Here is a 17,880-nt window from a genome sequence, read left to right as displayed (position 1 = left end):
AAGAAAAACCCTAACCACATTTTGTAGTTATTGTTTATGCTATGTCTATGAATCTCTTGTGAGATCTCGAGGTGTTTGTCTTCACATATACTTAGGGTTATCAAGAATCAAGATTATGTCAAGAACTTTATGATCGATTTAGTTGCTGCATAAAGAGCTTAAAGAAAACACAAGTGGGAGTACTTGTGAATGCTGTGAATCCAAGAGAGAAGTAGTCCGTGGACTCGGCGCTGTCACGTGGTTGTGGTAGTAAGTTTCCTACTCAATGTAGTAATAGGAAGTTAGTGGTCTAAGTTGCTATTGTATAAACTTCAATTCTTTCATAGTAGATCTGTTTTATTTTGAGAAAACTAGGTTAAATCCTCCCCAGGTTTTTTACCGGTTTGGTTTTCTTGGGTTATCATATCGTTGTGTTATTTATTTTCCGCACTGTTCAATGATATGATTTATATGTGTTAACCTAGAATTGAATAATTTATCTAAGTTAATCACTTGGCTAAATAACTAAGTTAATTTGGTTGTGTTTGAGGGGTCTAAAAACGTACAGATGTTATGTTTTGATAGTGTATTAGTACAAAAATTATTTGTTGAATGTTCAATTTCTAAGTTTTTAAGTTGTTTTGTTACCGTTTTGTTCTTTTTATAAATATAAGTTCCGAGAAGGGGTTCTTATCTTATGTATAAAAGAAATTCAAGCTAAGTTATTTAATTTAATACTAAGCTTCTATTCCCTCTTCCTTGTGTGTTTCTTAAATAATAAATAAATATAAAACCCTTAAGGAAGCTTTGATCAAAGGGTTTGACGTAAGATAGAACTTTATTTTGAATAGAATTAATCTTTCTATTTTATTTTAATTTATTTACGTGGCGTGAGGTTAGCATACATAGAAGTCCCTTAATTGGTATGCTTAGAAAAAAGGCCATGCAGAGAGAATAGAGCCCTATGCTTGGCCATCACGCTTAAACCCTCTATATATATATATATATATATATATTTTTTTTTTTTTTTTTTGAGAGGTGCTTGGACAACACGCTTAAACCTTAAAATCCTCAAATCTCAGTCCTTTCTCTTAAAGCCTTAAACCCTAAGAACCTCTAATTTAATCCTAAAATCACAATATCACTCTCTCTCATAATGGATTCTCTCCCACTTGAGATCTCTCTAAACATCTTTTCACGACTGCCGTTTGTCTCCCTCATCTACTGCAAGCGTGTATCCAAGTCCTGGCGTGCATTGCTGAAGCATTCTCACTTCCCTTACTTGCAAAAAGCCTTTCATGATTTCCAAAACAACTTGTGCCTCATCCTCCATTGCTCTTCTACTTGTTCACCACACGACCATATTTTTATTGTCAATAGTTGTTGTCATCTCAGCGACCCCGATGAACACTGGAGGGATATCATGGATATCAACCTGCCGCTGCAAAATCACAAGTTTAACTCTATCGTAAACTGCAATGGATTGCTGTTCTTGTCCTATATTGAATCTGATAACATCATGATGCATAACAAAGGTTGCGTTTACAATATTCTTGCGGCTAAGTTGACAAATTTGCCTAATTCTGCCACCTTCTTTAAGGAATTCAAGGTGGCATACGGGTTTGGCTTCCATCCAAGAACCAAGGAATACAAGGTGGTGAGAATTGTTGAACAAGAATGTGTAAGCTATGATTTTGGACGTTTTGAACTATCTTTAGACCAAACTATTGAGGTGTTTACTCTGGGAACATATGCCTGGAGAACTAAAAGAAATAACCCCTTCTTGCTTCAGATGCAACCTAGTGAGGCATTGGTTAATGGAGCTCTTCATTGGTTAGGCCAAGCCAAGGTAAGCCACTCACAACTCATTATGTCCTTCAACTTGGAAAATGAAGGATTTTATCAGATTCCAAGCCCAAATTGTAGATTTGATATGCTACAAAGCCATTTGCTATTATTAGGAGGGTGTCTATCTTTGACTGTTCATACTGATAAAAACAATATCGATATTTGGTTGATGAAGAACTATGGAATACAGGGGTCTTGGACTAAAGAATTCACCATCAACCCTGGAAGTCTATCATTAGGATCTATTCGGCCTCTATTCCTCCTGTCAAACGGCAAGGTTTTAATTGAATATGCAAAACAGAGCCTCTTTTTATATGACACAAACAAGAAGATGACCAAGAAAATAAATCTTGGTGACTTCCCGTATTATTTCCAAGCAGTTCCTCATGTCAAACCTATCAATTCAGTAAGGCCTTAGTTCCAAATGAGCACTATAGGTATGTAATTCTTTTAATCATATAAAGAATCAAGAAGGAATTAGTTAATCAGATACAACCATACAAGATTAGACAAGTATGGTTCTTGGATTTGGTATCCTGCTAGGTCATAGGACTTGGTACCCATTCAAAGCAAGTTGAGCTTGGTGGTGATTAGGAGGGAAGACAAGCCGAGTTGGTGGAAGCTATTATGGTTCTCTAAAACAATCCCTAGACATGCTTTCTTTGAGCTATTACACTCACAACTAAAGATCGATTGATGATTTGGGGCATTGTTATGGATACTCAACTTGTTCTCTACAAGTCGAGGATAGAGAGCAGAAACCACTTTTTTTTATTTTTTTAATGCTCTTTCTCAAAAGGATTTGGAAAACCTTTTTTTTTTTTTTTTTTTTTTTTTTTTTTAATTCTCTTTCTCGAAAAGGATTTGGAAAACTCTTGGTATCACAGGATTTAACAAAAATCCTAAATATCATTGGGTGAATCTCAATTGAAGGGAAAAAGTTTGAAATCCCTTTTATGCATGCTATCATTGCGGTCTACATTTTACCAAGGGAGGATTAATTCTGAGGAGGGTATAGTGAGGGAGATTTAAAACTAGAGTAGAAAATGGTGGTCAATTTTGTAACTGCCCTTTGTTGCTTTTGGGGTATTTCCCTTTTTGTTATCAGACGAAAATCTGATGTATAGGTAGAGTAACTTGAGTTGTTCTTTCTTCATTCAGTAATCTATTTTCCTTTTCAGATCCTTTTGATGAAATGCCAATTCATCTGTTTTTGCATTCACAATCCCCCAATTGTTAGTTTGATTAAAGTTACTACAGCAGTTGGAGTGATATTACTTTGTTTCATAGAAATTTAAGCTACAATTGCTGCTAATAATTCCAAATCTCTAGGATTTTTGAATTAGAAGGTGTTTTATGTAAAGAACACAATTAGTATGATCAAATCTCAAACACCGAGAACTTTGTAACTCAGCTAGTACTTTTTAGTGTTTCCAACGAAAACATCAACCGTACAAATAACCCTTTCCCTAACTATTGAATTATCAAAATATTTGATCAAATCTCAAATTTTGAAACAATCATGCTCTAATGGGAATAAGATAGCTGTATTTAGTACAAGTGCCTATTCAGACAATAATGATCAATATCCAATAAAAGCATGCAATGCCAATATNTCAGATGCAACCTAGTGAGGCATTGGTTAATGGAGCTCTTCATTGGTTAGGCCAAGCCAAGGTAAGCCACTCACAACTCATTATGTCCTTCAACTTGGAAAATGAAGGATTTTATCAGATTCCAAGCCCAAATTGTAGATTTGATATGCTACAAAGCCATTTGCTATTATTAGGAGGGTGTCTATCTTTGACTGTTCATACTGATAAAAACAATATCGATATTTGGTTGATGAAGAACTATGGAATACAGGGGTCTTGGACTAAAGAATTCACCATCAACCCTGGAAGTCTATCATTAGGATCTATTCGGCCTCTATTCCTCCTGTCAAACGGCAAGGTTTTAATTGAATATGCAAAACAGAGCCTCTTTTTATATGACACAAACAAGAAGATGACCAAGAAAATAAATCTTGGTGACTTCCCGTATTATTTCCAAGCAGTTCCTCATGTCAAACCTATCAATTCAGTAAGGCCTTAGTTCCAAATGAGCACTATAGGTATGTAATTCTTTTAATCATATAAAGAATCAAGAAGGAATTAGTTAATCAGATACAACCATACAAGATTAGACAAGTATGGTTCTTGGATTTGGTATCCTGCTAGGTCATAGGACTTGGTACCCATTCAAAGCAAGTTGAGCTTGGTGGTGATTAGGAGGGAAGACAAGCCGAGTTGGTGGAAGCTATTATGGTTCTCTAAAACAATCCCTAGACATGCTTTCTTTGAGCTATTACACTCACAACTAAAGATCGATTGATGATTTGGGGCATTGTTATGGATACTCAACTTGTTCTCTACAAGTCGAGGATAGAGAGCAGAAACCACTTTTTTTTATTTTTTTAATGCTCTTTCTCAAAAGGATTTGGAAAACCTTTTTTTTTTTTTTTTTTTTTTTTTTTTAATTCTCTTTCTCGAAAAGGATTTGGAAAACTCTTGGTATCACAGGATTTAACAAAAATCCTAAATATCATTGGGTGAATCTCAATTGAAGGGAAAAAGTTTGAAATCCCTTTTATGCATGCTATCATTGCGGTCTACATTTTACCAAGGGAGGATTAATTCTGAGGAGGGTATAGTGAGGGAGATTTAAAACTAGAGTAGAAAATGGTGGTCAATTTTGTAACTGCCCTTTGTTGCTTTTGGGGTATTTCCCTTTTTGTTATCAGACGAAAATCTGATGTATAGGTAGAGTAACTTGAGTTGTTCTTTCTTCATTCAGTAATCTATTTTCCTTTTCAGATCCTTTTGATGAAATGCCAATTCATCTGTTTTTGCATTCACAATCCCCCAATTGTTAGTTTGATTAAAGTTACTACAGCAGTTGGAGTGATATTACTTTGTTTCATAGAAATTTAAGCTACAATTGCTGCTAATAATTCCAAATCTCTAGGATTTTTGAATTAGAAGGTGTTTTATGTAAAGAACACAATTAGTATGATCAAATCTCAAACACCGAGAACTTTGTAACTCAGCTAGTACTTTTTAGTGTTTCCAACGAAAACATCAACCGTACAAATAACCTTTCCCTAACTATTGAATTATCAAAATATTTGATCAAATCTCAAATTTTGAAACAATCATGCTCTAATGGGAATAAGATAGCTGTATTTAGTACAAGTGCCTATTCAGACAATAATGATCAATATCCAATAAAAGCATGCAATGCCAATAAAGAAGAAGAAAAAAAAAAGGAGAGAAAATAGTAGGCATGAATTCTTTTAGAAATTTTAAGAATACTTGTATTTTATCACTCAAGAAAGGAGACAAGACAGTTGGTGTTATGGGCACAATAATCTTATTAATTAGTTGATGTCATTTACAAGAAGAATGATCTTTAAATTTTGACTATGAAGGCTCAAATTGTGGGTGTTTCTGGTTTTTTTTTTTTTTTTTTTTTTTTCCTTTTTAATTTCTTAACAGCTCTTAATTTTATGATAAATGTAGTGACTATCATGCCCAACTTGTATGCTCTCTTGCTAAGTTTCTTGTTAAAATCAAGCCCATGAAACGATAAATTTGGCTGCTTCTTTGTAGCTTTTGGAATTCAACTTCAATTAAAGAATAACAAGAAGGTGTAATTTCCTTTTTATAGGTAGATGGTGAGGAATGGGAAATAAGACTCGAACCATAGTCATGGGGCAACACAAAAAATGTCATCCACTAAACTATCACTTGAAACCCAACAAAGAGGTGTATTAACCCTATAATTATTAGTGTTAGTCCCGCATTGATAATAGCATGAATCCAATTAGGAATATTAGTCCCACGTTGAAAACAAAAGAAGTAGGGAGGTGTGTAAATCCCTATAAATAGAGTGGTGGTGTAGCTTCATTTAGTGGGTGAGAGTAAGAAGACTAGACTTGGTCTTGTGAGAGAATTAAAGATTAATCTTTGTCTAGTGTGTTAGTGTGAGGGCACCCATATTGGGATTTAGGTTAGCTTTTGTGAAAATTTAGTGAGAGTTTGTGAGGGCAGTTGTAATCCTTATAATTGATAATAGATTTTGGTTGGCATTGCCGGTGGACGTAGGCATAAAGTTTACCAAACCTTGTTAAATATTGTGTTGTTGTGGTGCTTACAATTTCTTTCTTTTCTTTTTCTTTCTTTCTTCTTTTCTTTTCTCATTTTTTTTTTTTTTTTGCATGTATTTAACAACAGTTCTCTAGTATCTATCATCTCATAACTGGAAAATGTAATACCAATAGCCCAAGACAACAATGCTTACCCTCATGGTACAGCATACTTAACAAAAGCATTGGTCTCATGGTGTAGCATACTTATGTTGGGTTCCAAATAATATTATCACAAATATCAGCAATCTAAAATAGCAATCACACACACAAGAATACAAATATTTACATGGAAAACCCTTTCTCTTTGAAGGGAAAAATCACGAGACAAACTCTGAATAATTTCACTATTATCAAATCAATTACAATAATTCTTGTGTATGCCTTGCGGCTAAAGAAAAAAATCTCTCTTATTTTTCTTTGCTCTCATACACATAAATTATCTTTCTCAAACGTAGCAATCCTTTTTCTCTATTCTTTTTCTTTTTCACTGTGCAGCACTTTTCTCTTTTCTTCTTCACTGTGCAGCACCTACCCAAAAAACCACATATAGACAATGTATTGCTTTATATATATAATGCACCTATCACCGCCGGACACTCCTAGTATAATCAGGAATAGGAGTTTTACTCATGCAATCCTACTTCACCTATTTCCACTTGCAATAGAAGTCTAAGTGGGCTGGACTACCATTAGGTGCCGTGCACCTAACAATCTCCCCCTCCAACCCATCAATGAGAGGAGATTTTCAATCTATTTCTTCAATTCAATTCTGTGTCAGTCAAGGCAACTCCAAGCTTGACCTTCTTCATTATCTTCATCAACACTAAGAACACTTCATCAACGTCAATCCCTTTCATTCTCAAATAATTAATCTCATCTTGGATATCCTTAATCCAATCCCTTAGCTCCCCCTCATCAGAAGCCCAATTATTCTTAGAGCTAACAATATGATGTTTTCCAATAATCCTCTTCTCATGAGGTTCAACAATCTCTAGTGAAGGATATTGCTCCCCCTGCTCTAGACCTCTATGATCTTTCACTTCATCGTCATCCCATGTAACCTTAACATCTTCATATTCTTCATCACCTACCACTTCCTCTTTTGAAGCACTATTAGGCAATAAGAATTTCACCATCTTGGTTTCAATACCATTAATCCCAACACTCATCTTTGGAGTCTTCTCAAAATTTTTAATCTCATTGAACTTTTTCTTACAGATCTTTATATGAGTCTTGTAAATACCGCAACATGCATGTCCTCTTGCAACAACCAAAGACCCTTTAGTAAGTTTCCATCTTCCATTACCAAGGTAGTTACAATAACCAACTCGATCCATAGCCAATGTAGAAAACACATTCATCCTTAAATCTGGAACATGTCACACATCCTTCAACATCATAGTGCTACCAACATTGGTTTCAATGCACACATCACCAATTCTCACAATTTTTGAGTAACTAAAATTATTCATCTTCACTGTACCAAAATCTCTTACTTTGTATGTGGTAAACAACCCCTTCGTAAAGATGATATGGTGGGGGGCTGCAGAATCAACAACTCACTCAATATCATTATTAGCAACATGCTCACACTTTTGCTCTTCAATAGAGAGCACCATAACATCCTCATCAATCACAGCTGCTATAGTATTTTTCTTACTATTATTCTTTTCATATTTTCCTTTATTTTGTTCCTTATTCCAATGCCAACAATCTCTTTTTAAGTGAATCTTTTTCCCACGATGGAAGCATTCTCTAGTTTCCTTGAACTGAGATCTATCTCCTGATTGTGACTTATTATTGAATTTTCGATCATTAGGTCCTCTGCTTTTACCTCTACTCTTGTTCTCCGTGATAAAAGCTTGATCTTGTGCATTGTCTATATTTGCATCTCTCCTGCAAACCTCTTCACTTAAAATCAAATATCAAATATCATCATATTTGGGTTTGCTTTTCCCTGCTGAATTACTCACCGCCATTCTCATGGCTTCTCAGCTGTTTGGTAAAAAAGCCAAAAGAATCAATGCATAAATCTCATCATCAAATTCAATTTCCACCATGGATAATTGATTAGTGATTGTATTGAACTCATTCAGATGCTGCGTTACAGGAGTGTCTTCTGCCTTTTTCAGATTAAATAACTTTTTCATTAGATACACCTTGTTATTAGTAGATGGCTTTGCATACATACTGGACAAAGCCTTCATCAAATCCACTATAGTCTTTTCTTTCACAACATTGTGTGCAACTGATCTTGACAGAGTTAATCGAATAACTTCCAATACCTGTCTATCAAGAAGATTTCAGTCGTCATCCTTCATAGTTTCAGGTTTCATCCCCAAAAGAGACAAATGCAATTTCTTCCTATAGAGATAATCTTCAATCTACATCCTCCAATATGCGAAGTCTGTTCCATCAAATTTCTCAATTCCTGAACCCTTGCCATCTTCTCCGGCCATCACTCCCACTCTAACCTTAGCTCTAATACCACTTGTTAGGTCCCAAATAATATTATCACAAATATTAGCAATCCAAAATAACAATCACACACAAGAACACAAATATTTACGTGGAAAACCCTTTCTTTTTAAATGGAAAAACCACGGGACAAACTCCGAATAATTTTACTATTATCAAATTAATTATAATAATTCTTGTGTATGCCTCACGACTAAAGAAAAAGAAAATCTCTCTATTTTTCTTTACTCTCACACACACAAATTATCTTTCTCAAAAGTAGCAATCCTTTTTCTCTATTCTTTTTCTTTTTCACTGTATGACACTTTTCTCTCTTTTTCTTCACTGAGTAGCACCTACCCAAAAAAACACATATAACAATGTATTGCTTTATATCCACCAACCACGACTTGCCACATGGGCGAGTTGTGGCTTTTTTTGTGCCACTTTCTGTGGCACAAGACTTTTCCCTTTATATATATATATATATATATAATGCACCTACTCATGCAAGCCTACTTCACCTATTTCCACTTGCAATAGAAGTCTAAGTGGGCTGGACTACCATTAGGTGCCGTGCACCTAACAACTTAAGCAACAGAAGTTTTAAGTATGATGAAGAATGCCACCATTCTGTAGGACAAAGTCAATTTCTAATCAGATGTAGAATTTTTTTTGCTTTGGTGGGGAGTGGGGTGAGGAAGAGTTTCTTTTCTACATAAGATTAATGTTTCCTTTCGTCCTATATCTGATTTTTAAAATAGCGTTGTTTATGCGTCTAAGTACACTTCTCTATAACACAACACAAAATATCTACAAGAAATGAGAGACTGGATATACGTTATGAAGGAACATGGTACAGGTTTGTGTGCTATACATTCTCAAAGAAATGATTGAACATTGTTTATGGTCAAATAGCGAAGCAAGTTGATAGTTTACCCCAGACCACCATTGCTTCTTCTCAAGCACTCCAACACATCCTTTTGGCCAGTGAGATATTCGATCAAGCCTTCCAAGTGACAAGAGTAGATTAATATGATGAAAAATATAAGGTACGAGTTGAAAAGTACAGAGAGATAAGATCTCAATGAATGATCTAAAACTTAAACCAATATGCTGATGTGATTCTAAACTCAACCACTTATTTATACAGGCGTAGCAGTCTTCCTAATAGCCCAATTGCATAGTGAAAAAGGAACCGAGTGATACACACACAAACATATTAAAATAACAAATCAATTATTACCATTGGTATAATCTCGACAGTCATGGTGGCCAACCCTCAAATCAGTTTTCCAGCTTTTGTTGAATTCACATGCTACATCTATGGCATCAACATTGGGAGATCCAACATACCAGCATTTGCTTCTTGGTAGTTCTCTCAACTTCCTCATAAGAAGAACTCCTAACAGTAGGGGACATATTAAATTCTAGCATTCAGGAATTGAAAGACCAATGTCAAATTGTAGAAACTACCTCCAAACTTCTCTTCGATTTTGACTTAAACTTCAGCAAGGGACAAGTTAAGTTTTATTTACACCAAAATGTATTTGGCATACATAGCAAGCAGATGTGTGTGTGTGTGTGTGTTGGGAACCCAAACAGGAGCAATTTTCTTCACGAAATATAACTAAATCCTTGGAGCTCAGTTGATGCTATCAGTTAGTCAGATGGACAAATTGGTAGAAATTTGCAATATTTAGAAAGGAGCATCTTCCGATCAACATCATATTCGCTTAGGTAATCTCGAATTTGATTGGACAACAGAAAACAAAATTTAAAAATAAATAAATAAATAGTAAGAGGATTATGGATAGCATTTGACAAGAACTAGTGATGCACTTCAATAGCTTGGTACTTATTCTAGGCAACCCTTGGTGCTGATTCCTAGGTTTTGTTTTCTATGGCCGGGTGCTGATCCCAAAGTCTATTTTTATTTTTCTGTTCTTGTGTTTATTTTTAAATTGCTTGAGAAATCTGTACCGCATCAACAAGTTCTAATAACCAATTACTTGAGGAAAACAGACTAAAGAGTAGATTGAGGCTTCCTTGACCTAGTTTTGGAGTATTAATTTTGACAAGTCCGATAGGACCAAACATAGTTACAGGATTTCAGCCACATAGATTAGACAACAAGTGTTCTTCACCTTTTTGTATATTGAAATTTGCATCATGCATGCTACAAAAATTTCAAATCTGATGAAGTTTCATATTCCAAATTCATATATAAACTTGTTAACTTAGTGGCAGTTCTAGGAATTTTTTCCAAGGTGGTCATTAATAAACTTAAATTACACAAAATCTAATAAAAGAGAACTTCATATATTGACAAGAACTATTCAGGGATGAAATATCTGGAAGAATATAAAAAACTCACCAGGTACTGGTCTACCAGCTATGACATCAAGAGCAACATATATATTTTCTGGATCTTTAGGTTGAAAATCAAAAACCAAAGCCTGAAGAAAAAAAAAATCAATCTGATTAGAACCTCTAGATTGCAATATGCAAACAGATTGAAAATTCTAGCCCTACAACAGACTAACCTGCTAAGAAAATCTCAGTCCACTAAAAGTTTTGGAAACCCTGAACCTATTATCCTCTGGGACTATGCCTTTGTAAATCCAACTTAAACAAGAGGAAGCCAGCTTTTTCCCATATATATTAAGAATAAGAATGCTTCTGAAAAATTAGTGATATATCTTAATATATGCTCTTTAAAAGGAATTCCAGAATTCCAGAATTCCAGGGTTGAAGTTAAGAAAATGGATATTATTATCATGTCATTTTGGGGGGGGCAGGGGTGAAGAAAATTTCTTAATGTTAGAAAAATATAATGAAACTAAAAACTCGATCTTTGCAGGATTAGAGTTATATTTAAACTTCAAATCATGCACTCATATAGAAGGGGATGTTATGATTGTTATCACAAGTGAAAAAATAAATAAAATTAACAATTATTATATCAGAAACCCATGTGTACATGTACATGTACATGTAATGATTGGATAGGAGAGCCTCTGAGCCACATAATTCCTATAACCCATCACAAAAAATAAAATAAAATAAAAAATTTGCAGTTGATATAACAAACACCCACGAAATGAACGGCCCAGATAGCCAGGAAAAACTCATTATTTTTACCACCTTAACAGAAAGAAAATTAAAAAAATAAAATAAAATAAAAACCAGGTGGGAATTGGAGAGGATAGAAGAACCTGAGAAGGAGGAGGTGGTGAGGAGGGTTTAATGAGGACCATAAAATGGTGCAAATCCCATAGATTGAGAGAGTAAGCAGTAGACATAAGCAACTGGGCTGGTCCTTTTGTGGCCCTTAGAGGCACTGCCATTACATACACTTCATCCCTGCCTTTTGTTATTGCGGATTTTGTTAACAGTGAGACCATAGCCATTTTTGCTTTGCCAGAAATTGAAACGTTGGAGCAGTTGAACTCTTTTTACATTTACATTTGAAAGATTGGGCAGCATATGTTAGCCCAACGGATCCTGCTTGTGTATGTACCTCGGTATTGGGCTAGAGTAAACATGGGTAGTTTCTTTCGCAAAGCTTGCTTGGGCTTTTGTGATAAAAACATGATTTCAGTCCCAAAAAAAAAAAATGTGAATGTACTAGGGTATGTATATTAACCGTACTTATCCTTAATTTTTGACACAAGTTTCAACTTTCAAGTGAGGAATAATTTTAAATTTCCTTTTGATGACATCGACTAATAAGTCTTGAATGCACAGACCCATGCATCGGTTGAGTTCAAATAAAACCCGAGTTAAGGGTCAAACTTGGGAAGATTGGGTTTACAATTTGTTTTGATGCACCCCTTGACCACTGAGGCAAACCACAAAGCAGGGGCTTCATGATTCTAGAACAATTTAATTTGATGAAGAGAGATACTGCAGGCTGATATATAATGCAAGAAAAAGTGTGGTTTGCGTAGTGGCAGCGGTGCACGCACTGTTCACAAACCAGCAAATACAGAAAAATGCAGCAATAATTTTAAAATTAGATCCCACAGGCACTATTTATAGTTTAAAAATTATTTTGTTATGATGTTTTCAGCAATAAATTTTCAATTTTCAACAATAAGCGATATCTAAACAGACCTTAATATCAAACTACAAATTAGAATTTGGATTATGTGAGTTTGAAGTAAGCATGAGCTCAGTTGAAATTGAATTTCACACAATCATAGCATGGAATTCGGTATAGGTCACTTTCTAAGTTACATACCAACTTGGATTTTTATGGGGGTCATGCCGTGTGACATATCATAATTTTCTCTCAAGGTAAAGAATCTTTTGTAGAAAACGGAAAAGCAAAAAAAAAAAAAAAAAAAAGTATAAAATTCAAATAACAATGTATTTGGTGTCACTTATGATGATGACTGGTTTTTCTTTTCTTTATTTTGATGTTATGTTGGTATTATCACTTTCAAAACTATCACTATTTTTTTTTTCTTTCTAACTAGTTAAAAGCACCAAAATTTTCACAAGTTATTAAGTTGCCAAATTGCCATTAGACAAATTGTTATTAGACTAATAACATTTTCACGTAAAATTATTATTAACACCACTTTTATAATAACTTAAGAAAATTTGCAACATTATAATTTTGCTTTATTTTTTCTGCCAAAATATGATATAATTAGTGATAATACACATATAACGTATAAAGAAGTAATACGTAGTGACTCACTAAAGGGCTAACTCAATACATTTTGGGACCTATTGTGATAAATTTAGTTAATTTTTTAATATTTAAATATTATGTATTCAACTTTTCTTTGTTTTTGAGATACAAAATTAGTAATATAGTTTTTGAATTTAAGTTTTATTAATATCTCCTTTATCAATCGTTTAAATAATTTATTTTAAATTATTATTTAGCACATTCATAACAAATTCATAATAACTTTTGGTTATAAAATAATTTAAAATTTTAATTGTGTTGGATTTTTGTTGGCTTAATATTTTAAAGCCTTCTTGAAAATGGGAAAAGAATGCAATATTGAATTTTTTTTTCCTTTTAAAAAATTTAGTTATCATTTTTTAATTTTGGTTAAAAAAAATATCAACTCTAGGGTCTTTTGTTTCTTTAATGGACCTTAAAATTTAAAACCTTTAAAAACATAATTGGGACAAATATGAGCCCAATACTGACATAGGACAGAAGTTACAATTTAATTATTGTAATTTATTAATTTTGGTATTTAATTTGTAATTTTCGTCATTTTAGGTTTAGGGTTATTATTTCCTTGTTTTTAGATGCTTTTAATGTTTTTTAGGTCAAATTTGGTTCTTGTTATGGTTAGGTATCAATTAGTAGTTATTTTAAAATATATTTTCTTATTCATTAAGTTTTACTGAACCCTTAAATAGGCCCCTAAATCTGTACACGTTTTTTAACAATTATTCATTCAATAAAATTCAGACTTTTATCTTTGTATTTTCTGATGGATTCTAGACTCTTTCTCCTTGTGGATTGAAGGAATCCTCGTAGATTCGAGGTTATTTTCAGAAGCAAAAGTGTTTTGTTTCTTGTTTTCTTGAAGTAGACGTGTTCTGCTTCTTAACGCTTCTACATCCCGCATCAAATGCCTAGGCCTAAGTTGCCTAGGCGGTTGTACAGGCACTAATGAGCTAGCACATCAATGTGGGAAATGTTAACCAATGTTCTTAGGGTATTGGTTTAGAAATTATTTTTAGAAACATTTTATTGAGAGTTGATAAAACAATAAATATTGTTGATACTAACTTTTGCTCTTAAGACATATATTAGTAAACCATTTTAGGAAACTTTTTATAGAAAAATAAAAAAGTTACAAACGTTTTTTTTTACAGTTTTTTCAATTCCACATAAAATATTTCCAAAAATAGATGATTAAGGGCATGTTAACTAGACCCTATATATTAGAACCGATGTACAAACTCTGTACTCCATAGACATTAGTAATTATTAACTCCCAATCTAGCATAAGTCACGTTGCATTTGCGACATCCATGTGCAACCCATACTTCATCCACAAGTTGACAACCATTCCAATTAACTCTTGGGCCCAAATCAAGATCACAATCCAACATTGTGATATATAAGGGTAAACTATATTTGTTATCTTTATCCTATACACTATATTTCAATTTGATTCATAACCTTTCAATTTTTTCAATTTGGTCCCTAATATTTCAGTATCGTATCAATTTAGTCTCTGCTGTTATCTTTTAGATGAAAATTAATAACATGTCTAATGGCAAAAATACAAAATTAGCTTCTGTTGATATGAGAATAAACTAAAACTTTATTTTGAACATTTGTCATGTCAGTAATTTTCATCTAAGATATAACGCAGGAACTAAAATGATACGACACTAAAAGGTTAGATACCAAATTGACATATTTGAAAAATTAGAAACCAAATTGAAATATGGTGTAAAAGATATGAATCAAATATATAGTTTACCATTTATATAAATACGTGTATATTTATATCTATTTTTATATATTTTGTTAAATTGATGACTGTGAAGGATCTAATCCACCCAAAAAATTTTGAGATTAAGACTTCAAGACTTTACTGATGCTTGGAAAGAAAATGATGTAACTAAATTTTGTTTCAGAACAATTTATTTAACTTTTTACTGAAAATATTTTTAGAGTTTTTTAAAACTTTTTTTTCCTTACTTTTTCAAAGTAGATGTATATTTTAGCACATTTTAAAAAAAAATCAACAAAAAATTAAATAAGTTCCTAAATCAACACTAAAAAAAAAAAAAAAAAAAAGCAAAACTAGATGTGTAAGATTTGGAAGAAAAATATTATACAAAGAAAGTACTAATTATCATATAATTTTATTCAAACCAATTGCATCTTGTAATGAACATACATAAACCTTACACATATAATAGGATTCATCACCCTGCTTGGAACCCACAACCACACCCCCCACGTAACAAACTTCATCATCCGGCAAACATTTTTCTTCTAGCTAGGTACAGGAGCCGATGCATGTCAGCCACGTGGCAAGTGGGTATTTGTGAGATCCAAGTGGGTCATACATCCATACCTAAGTCATCCTTATTAGACCACTAAACAGCTAGAGAAGAGCCCCATTGAAGTACTTGAAAATGCAATCTAAAGATACCCACTAAGACAGAGTCACAACTCACAAACTTTGGCCAATGCTCACAAGTCATCATTGACCCTATTATTCAGCCTTCTCCACTGGGACTTCTGTATCAACTTTCTCCTCAGTTTCAACTGCCTTCTTTTCTTCTTCCTTAACGGCCTCCTCTTTTGGAACTTCAGCTTCTGGTGCTGGTTTTACTTCTGCTTCTGCTTCTGGCTTTGGTTCTGGTTCTGGTGCTACAGGGACTTCATCAGTAGTAGCTTCTTTTGTGTCTTCAACAACAGCCTCAGCTACTTCCTTGGGGGCCTCCTCCTCTTCAGTCTTCTCAACTACTTTTGGCTCCTCCTCAGTCACAACCTTGGCCTCTTCTACTACCTCTTTAGTCTCAACTTTGGCTGGGGCTTCAGGTTCAGGTTCTGGGGCCACGGCTGCCTCAGATACTTTAACCACAGTCTCTTCTGCTTCCTTTGCTGGATCTTCTTTGGTTGGCTCTGGTGCAGGTGGTGCAGTCACTACCTCCTCTGTTGTCTTAGTCTCCTGAAGCTTGGTTGATTCCTCAGTTGCCTCCTCTGGAAGAGCTGTCTTTGCTGATACAACCTGTAGAACCAATACTCAGTGAATTATTAACTTGTGAAATGCTATTTAGGAGGTTTATTTTGAATCTAAAACTAATAGATAAAGAGCCAAAAATCCATTAATAGAGATTGCTATCAAGAAGTATATATAAAGGCGGAATATGTATGTGTGTGTGTTTTGTTCAAGTACTTGGCTTTTGTCATAAGCTCCCTACTAGTAATAGTTTAGCAATATTTATTATAACCTAATATAGTCTTCTTAAAGTAACACCTGTATATAGAGCAAATTCATGTGGCAGTGTTTTAAGATATATAGCTTCTAAACTATTACGCACAAATAGAATTCATTGTCCTACTTTTAATGTTTCACCTTTTTACATTAAGCTTGAAAGTTGAAACAGATCACATATAATGATGTTGCATATAACCATATTAGCTACTATATATATATATATATATATTCCTGATTATCAGAAAAAAAAAAACTACATATGATTATCAAAACAAAAAAAACTATATATATATATATATTCCTTATTCCTTATTCCTAGTAAATAATATTTTTTTTCACTGCATTAATAGAACTGGTTTTCAAGAAAAACCAATTTGGCTGTCCTTAAATTGATGGTCTAAAAACATATAATTATCATGAATACTGTTTTATGAAATTAATAAAGAGGTCTCAATAGCAGATAGCGATCAGAATCAATGTAGTGATGAGCTTATCACCATAAGTAGATTGGTGTCTCAAAGTGGAAAAACCATATGGCTTCAATTTTTATTTGTAACTCTTTAGAAAGCCATATCACAAAAGAGTAGATGGAATAACTAAGCAGTTAAATAAGCACAAGTGGATTCCATATGAATCCTCAGAGTCAATGAAAAAGTTTAATTAACTACAAGCAGAGGAATTACCTCAACTGTGGCCATTTGAACTCTAAGGAAAGTGTAATTGAACTACTAATAATATGATAGACAGAAGCAAATTAGCTTAGTACAAGGAAGTGGTAGAGAGAAGAAAGAACGCTTGAGATGAAAAAAATGATCAAGAAGAGTGGTTTATATAGAGCATGTTCAGGCATCAAGTTGAGAAAAGAGGGAGAAAGAGAAAGTGAATGCACTTGAAGAATCTTGGGATTGTGACACCTCATCTCACTGAATTCAAGAATACAAGCATGTTTGGTAATAATGCTAAAGTAAAGTATAGAAATGAGGTTGTACTATTTTAAAAAATATCAATTTGTAATGTTTTTGATTGGAAAGGGCACAATAATGGAGGCCATTTTCTATCTAAACCATCATCTTTCTTTTGGCTGTGTGCTCCTGTGCTTTGTGCAGTCAGCAATGTATAGGCGACCTGACTATCATTCTTCTTCTTTTTTGATAATCGACCTTACTATCATTCACTCATGTTAAAGGCTAACCATTCGTTTTCCTTTTCATTAGCCTTTTTACCCACCTATCAATTCCAACTGTGGTACCATTCATTCTACTCATCAATTCTATACTATACAGCAATTATGCTATACTCTAAGACCTCAAAATCTATTCTTCTTAGCAAATGAAAAATATATTTTGCCATACGTATTGTTACAGTATAAAAACATCAACATTTTTCCTTCAATCATACTTAATTTTGAAACTAATTCAAAGTTTTTTTTTTTTTTTTTTTCTTCTAGATTAGTCTAAAATT

General features: G+C 33.6%; 3 protein-coding genes across 3 annotated transcripts; 1 reads left to right on the top strand and 2 right to left on the bottom strand.

Moving 5' to 3' along the window:
- The first annotated feature begins 1,402 nt into the window (after positions 1-1,402).
- LOC112001067 (F-box protein At3g07870) lies at positions 1,403-2,245 on the top strand. The gene has a single exon (XM_024033230.1). The coding sequence runs from the start codon at positions 1,403-1,405 to the stop codon at positions 2,243-2,245; it is 843 nt and encodes a 280-aa protein (XP_023888998.1).
- A 7,042-nt stretch (positions 2,246-9,287) lies between these two features.
- On the bottom strand, positions 9,288-12,068 carry LOC112001061 (uncharacterized). Its single transcript, XM_024033224.2, has 4 exons — positions 11,692-12,068; positions 10,851-10,932; positions 9,720-9,878; positions 9,288-9,482 (listed from the first exon to the last, which is right to left on the bottom strand). Exons 1-4 carry the CDS (start codon positions 11,884-11,886, stop codon positions 9,409-9,411), a joined length of 510 nt encoding a protein of 169 aa, XP_023888992.1. The 5' UTR covers positions 11,887-12,068; the 3' UTR covers positions 9,288-9,408.
- Positions 12,069-15,301: 3,233 nt separating this feature from the next.
- LOC112001062 (major latex allergen Hev b 5) lies at positions 15,302-17,295 on the bottom strand. The gene is made up of 2 exons (XM_024033225.2): positions 17,103-17,295; positions 15,302-16,209 (listed from the first exon to the last, which is right to left on the bottom strand). The coding sequence occupies exons 1-2, from the start codon at positions 17,115-17,117 to the stop codon at positions 15,691-15,693; spliced, it is 534 nt and encodes a 177-aa protein (XP_023888993.1). The 5' UTR covers positions 17,118-17,295; the 3' UTR covers positions 15,302-15,690.
- Between the last annotated feature and the right edge of the window lie 585 nt (positions 17,296-17,880).

Source organism: Quercus suber, unplaced genomic scaffold (assembly GCF_002906115.3).
Source record: "Quercus suber isolate HL8 unplaced genomic scaffold, Cork oak 2.0 scaffold_47, whole genome shotgun sequence".
Taxonomy (NCBI): Eukaryota; Viridiplantae; Streptophyta; class Magnoliopsida; order Fagales; family Fagaceae; genus Quercus; species Quercus suber.
The sequence above is the reverse complement of the archived record's forward strand: the minus strand, read 5'-3'. Positions and strand labels throughout refer to the sequence as shown.

Coding starts and splice junctions, on each gene's coding strand:
- LOC112001067 (XM_024033230.1), top strand. CDS start 1,403: ATGGATATCAACCTGCCGCTGCAAAATCACAAGTTTAACTCTATCGTA.
- LOC112001061 (XM_024033224.2), bottom strand. CDS start 11,886: ATGGCTATGGTCTCACTGTTAACAAAATCCGCAATAACAAAAGGCAGG. Junction 9,879..10,850: donor AGCTGGTAGACCAGTACCTG/GTGAGTTTTTTA, acceptor CCCTACTGTTAG/GAGTTCTTCTTATGAGGAAG. Junction 9,483..9,719: donor CTGTCGAGATTATACCAATG/GTAATAATTGAT, acceptor GTCACTTGGAAG/GCTTGATCGAATATCTCACT.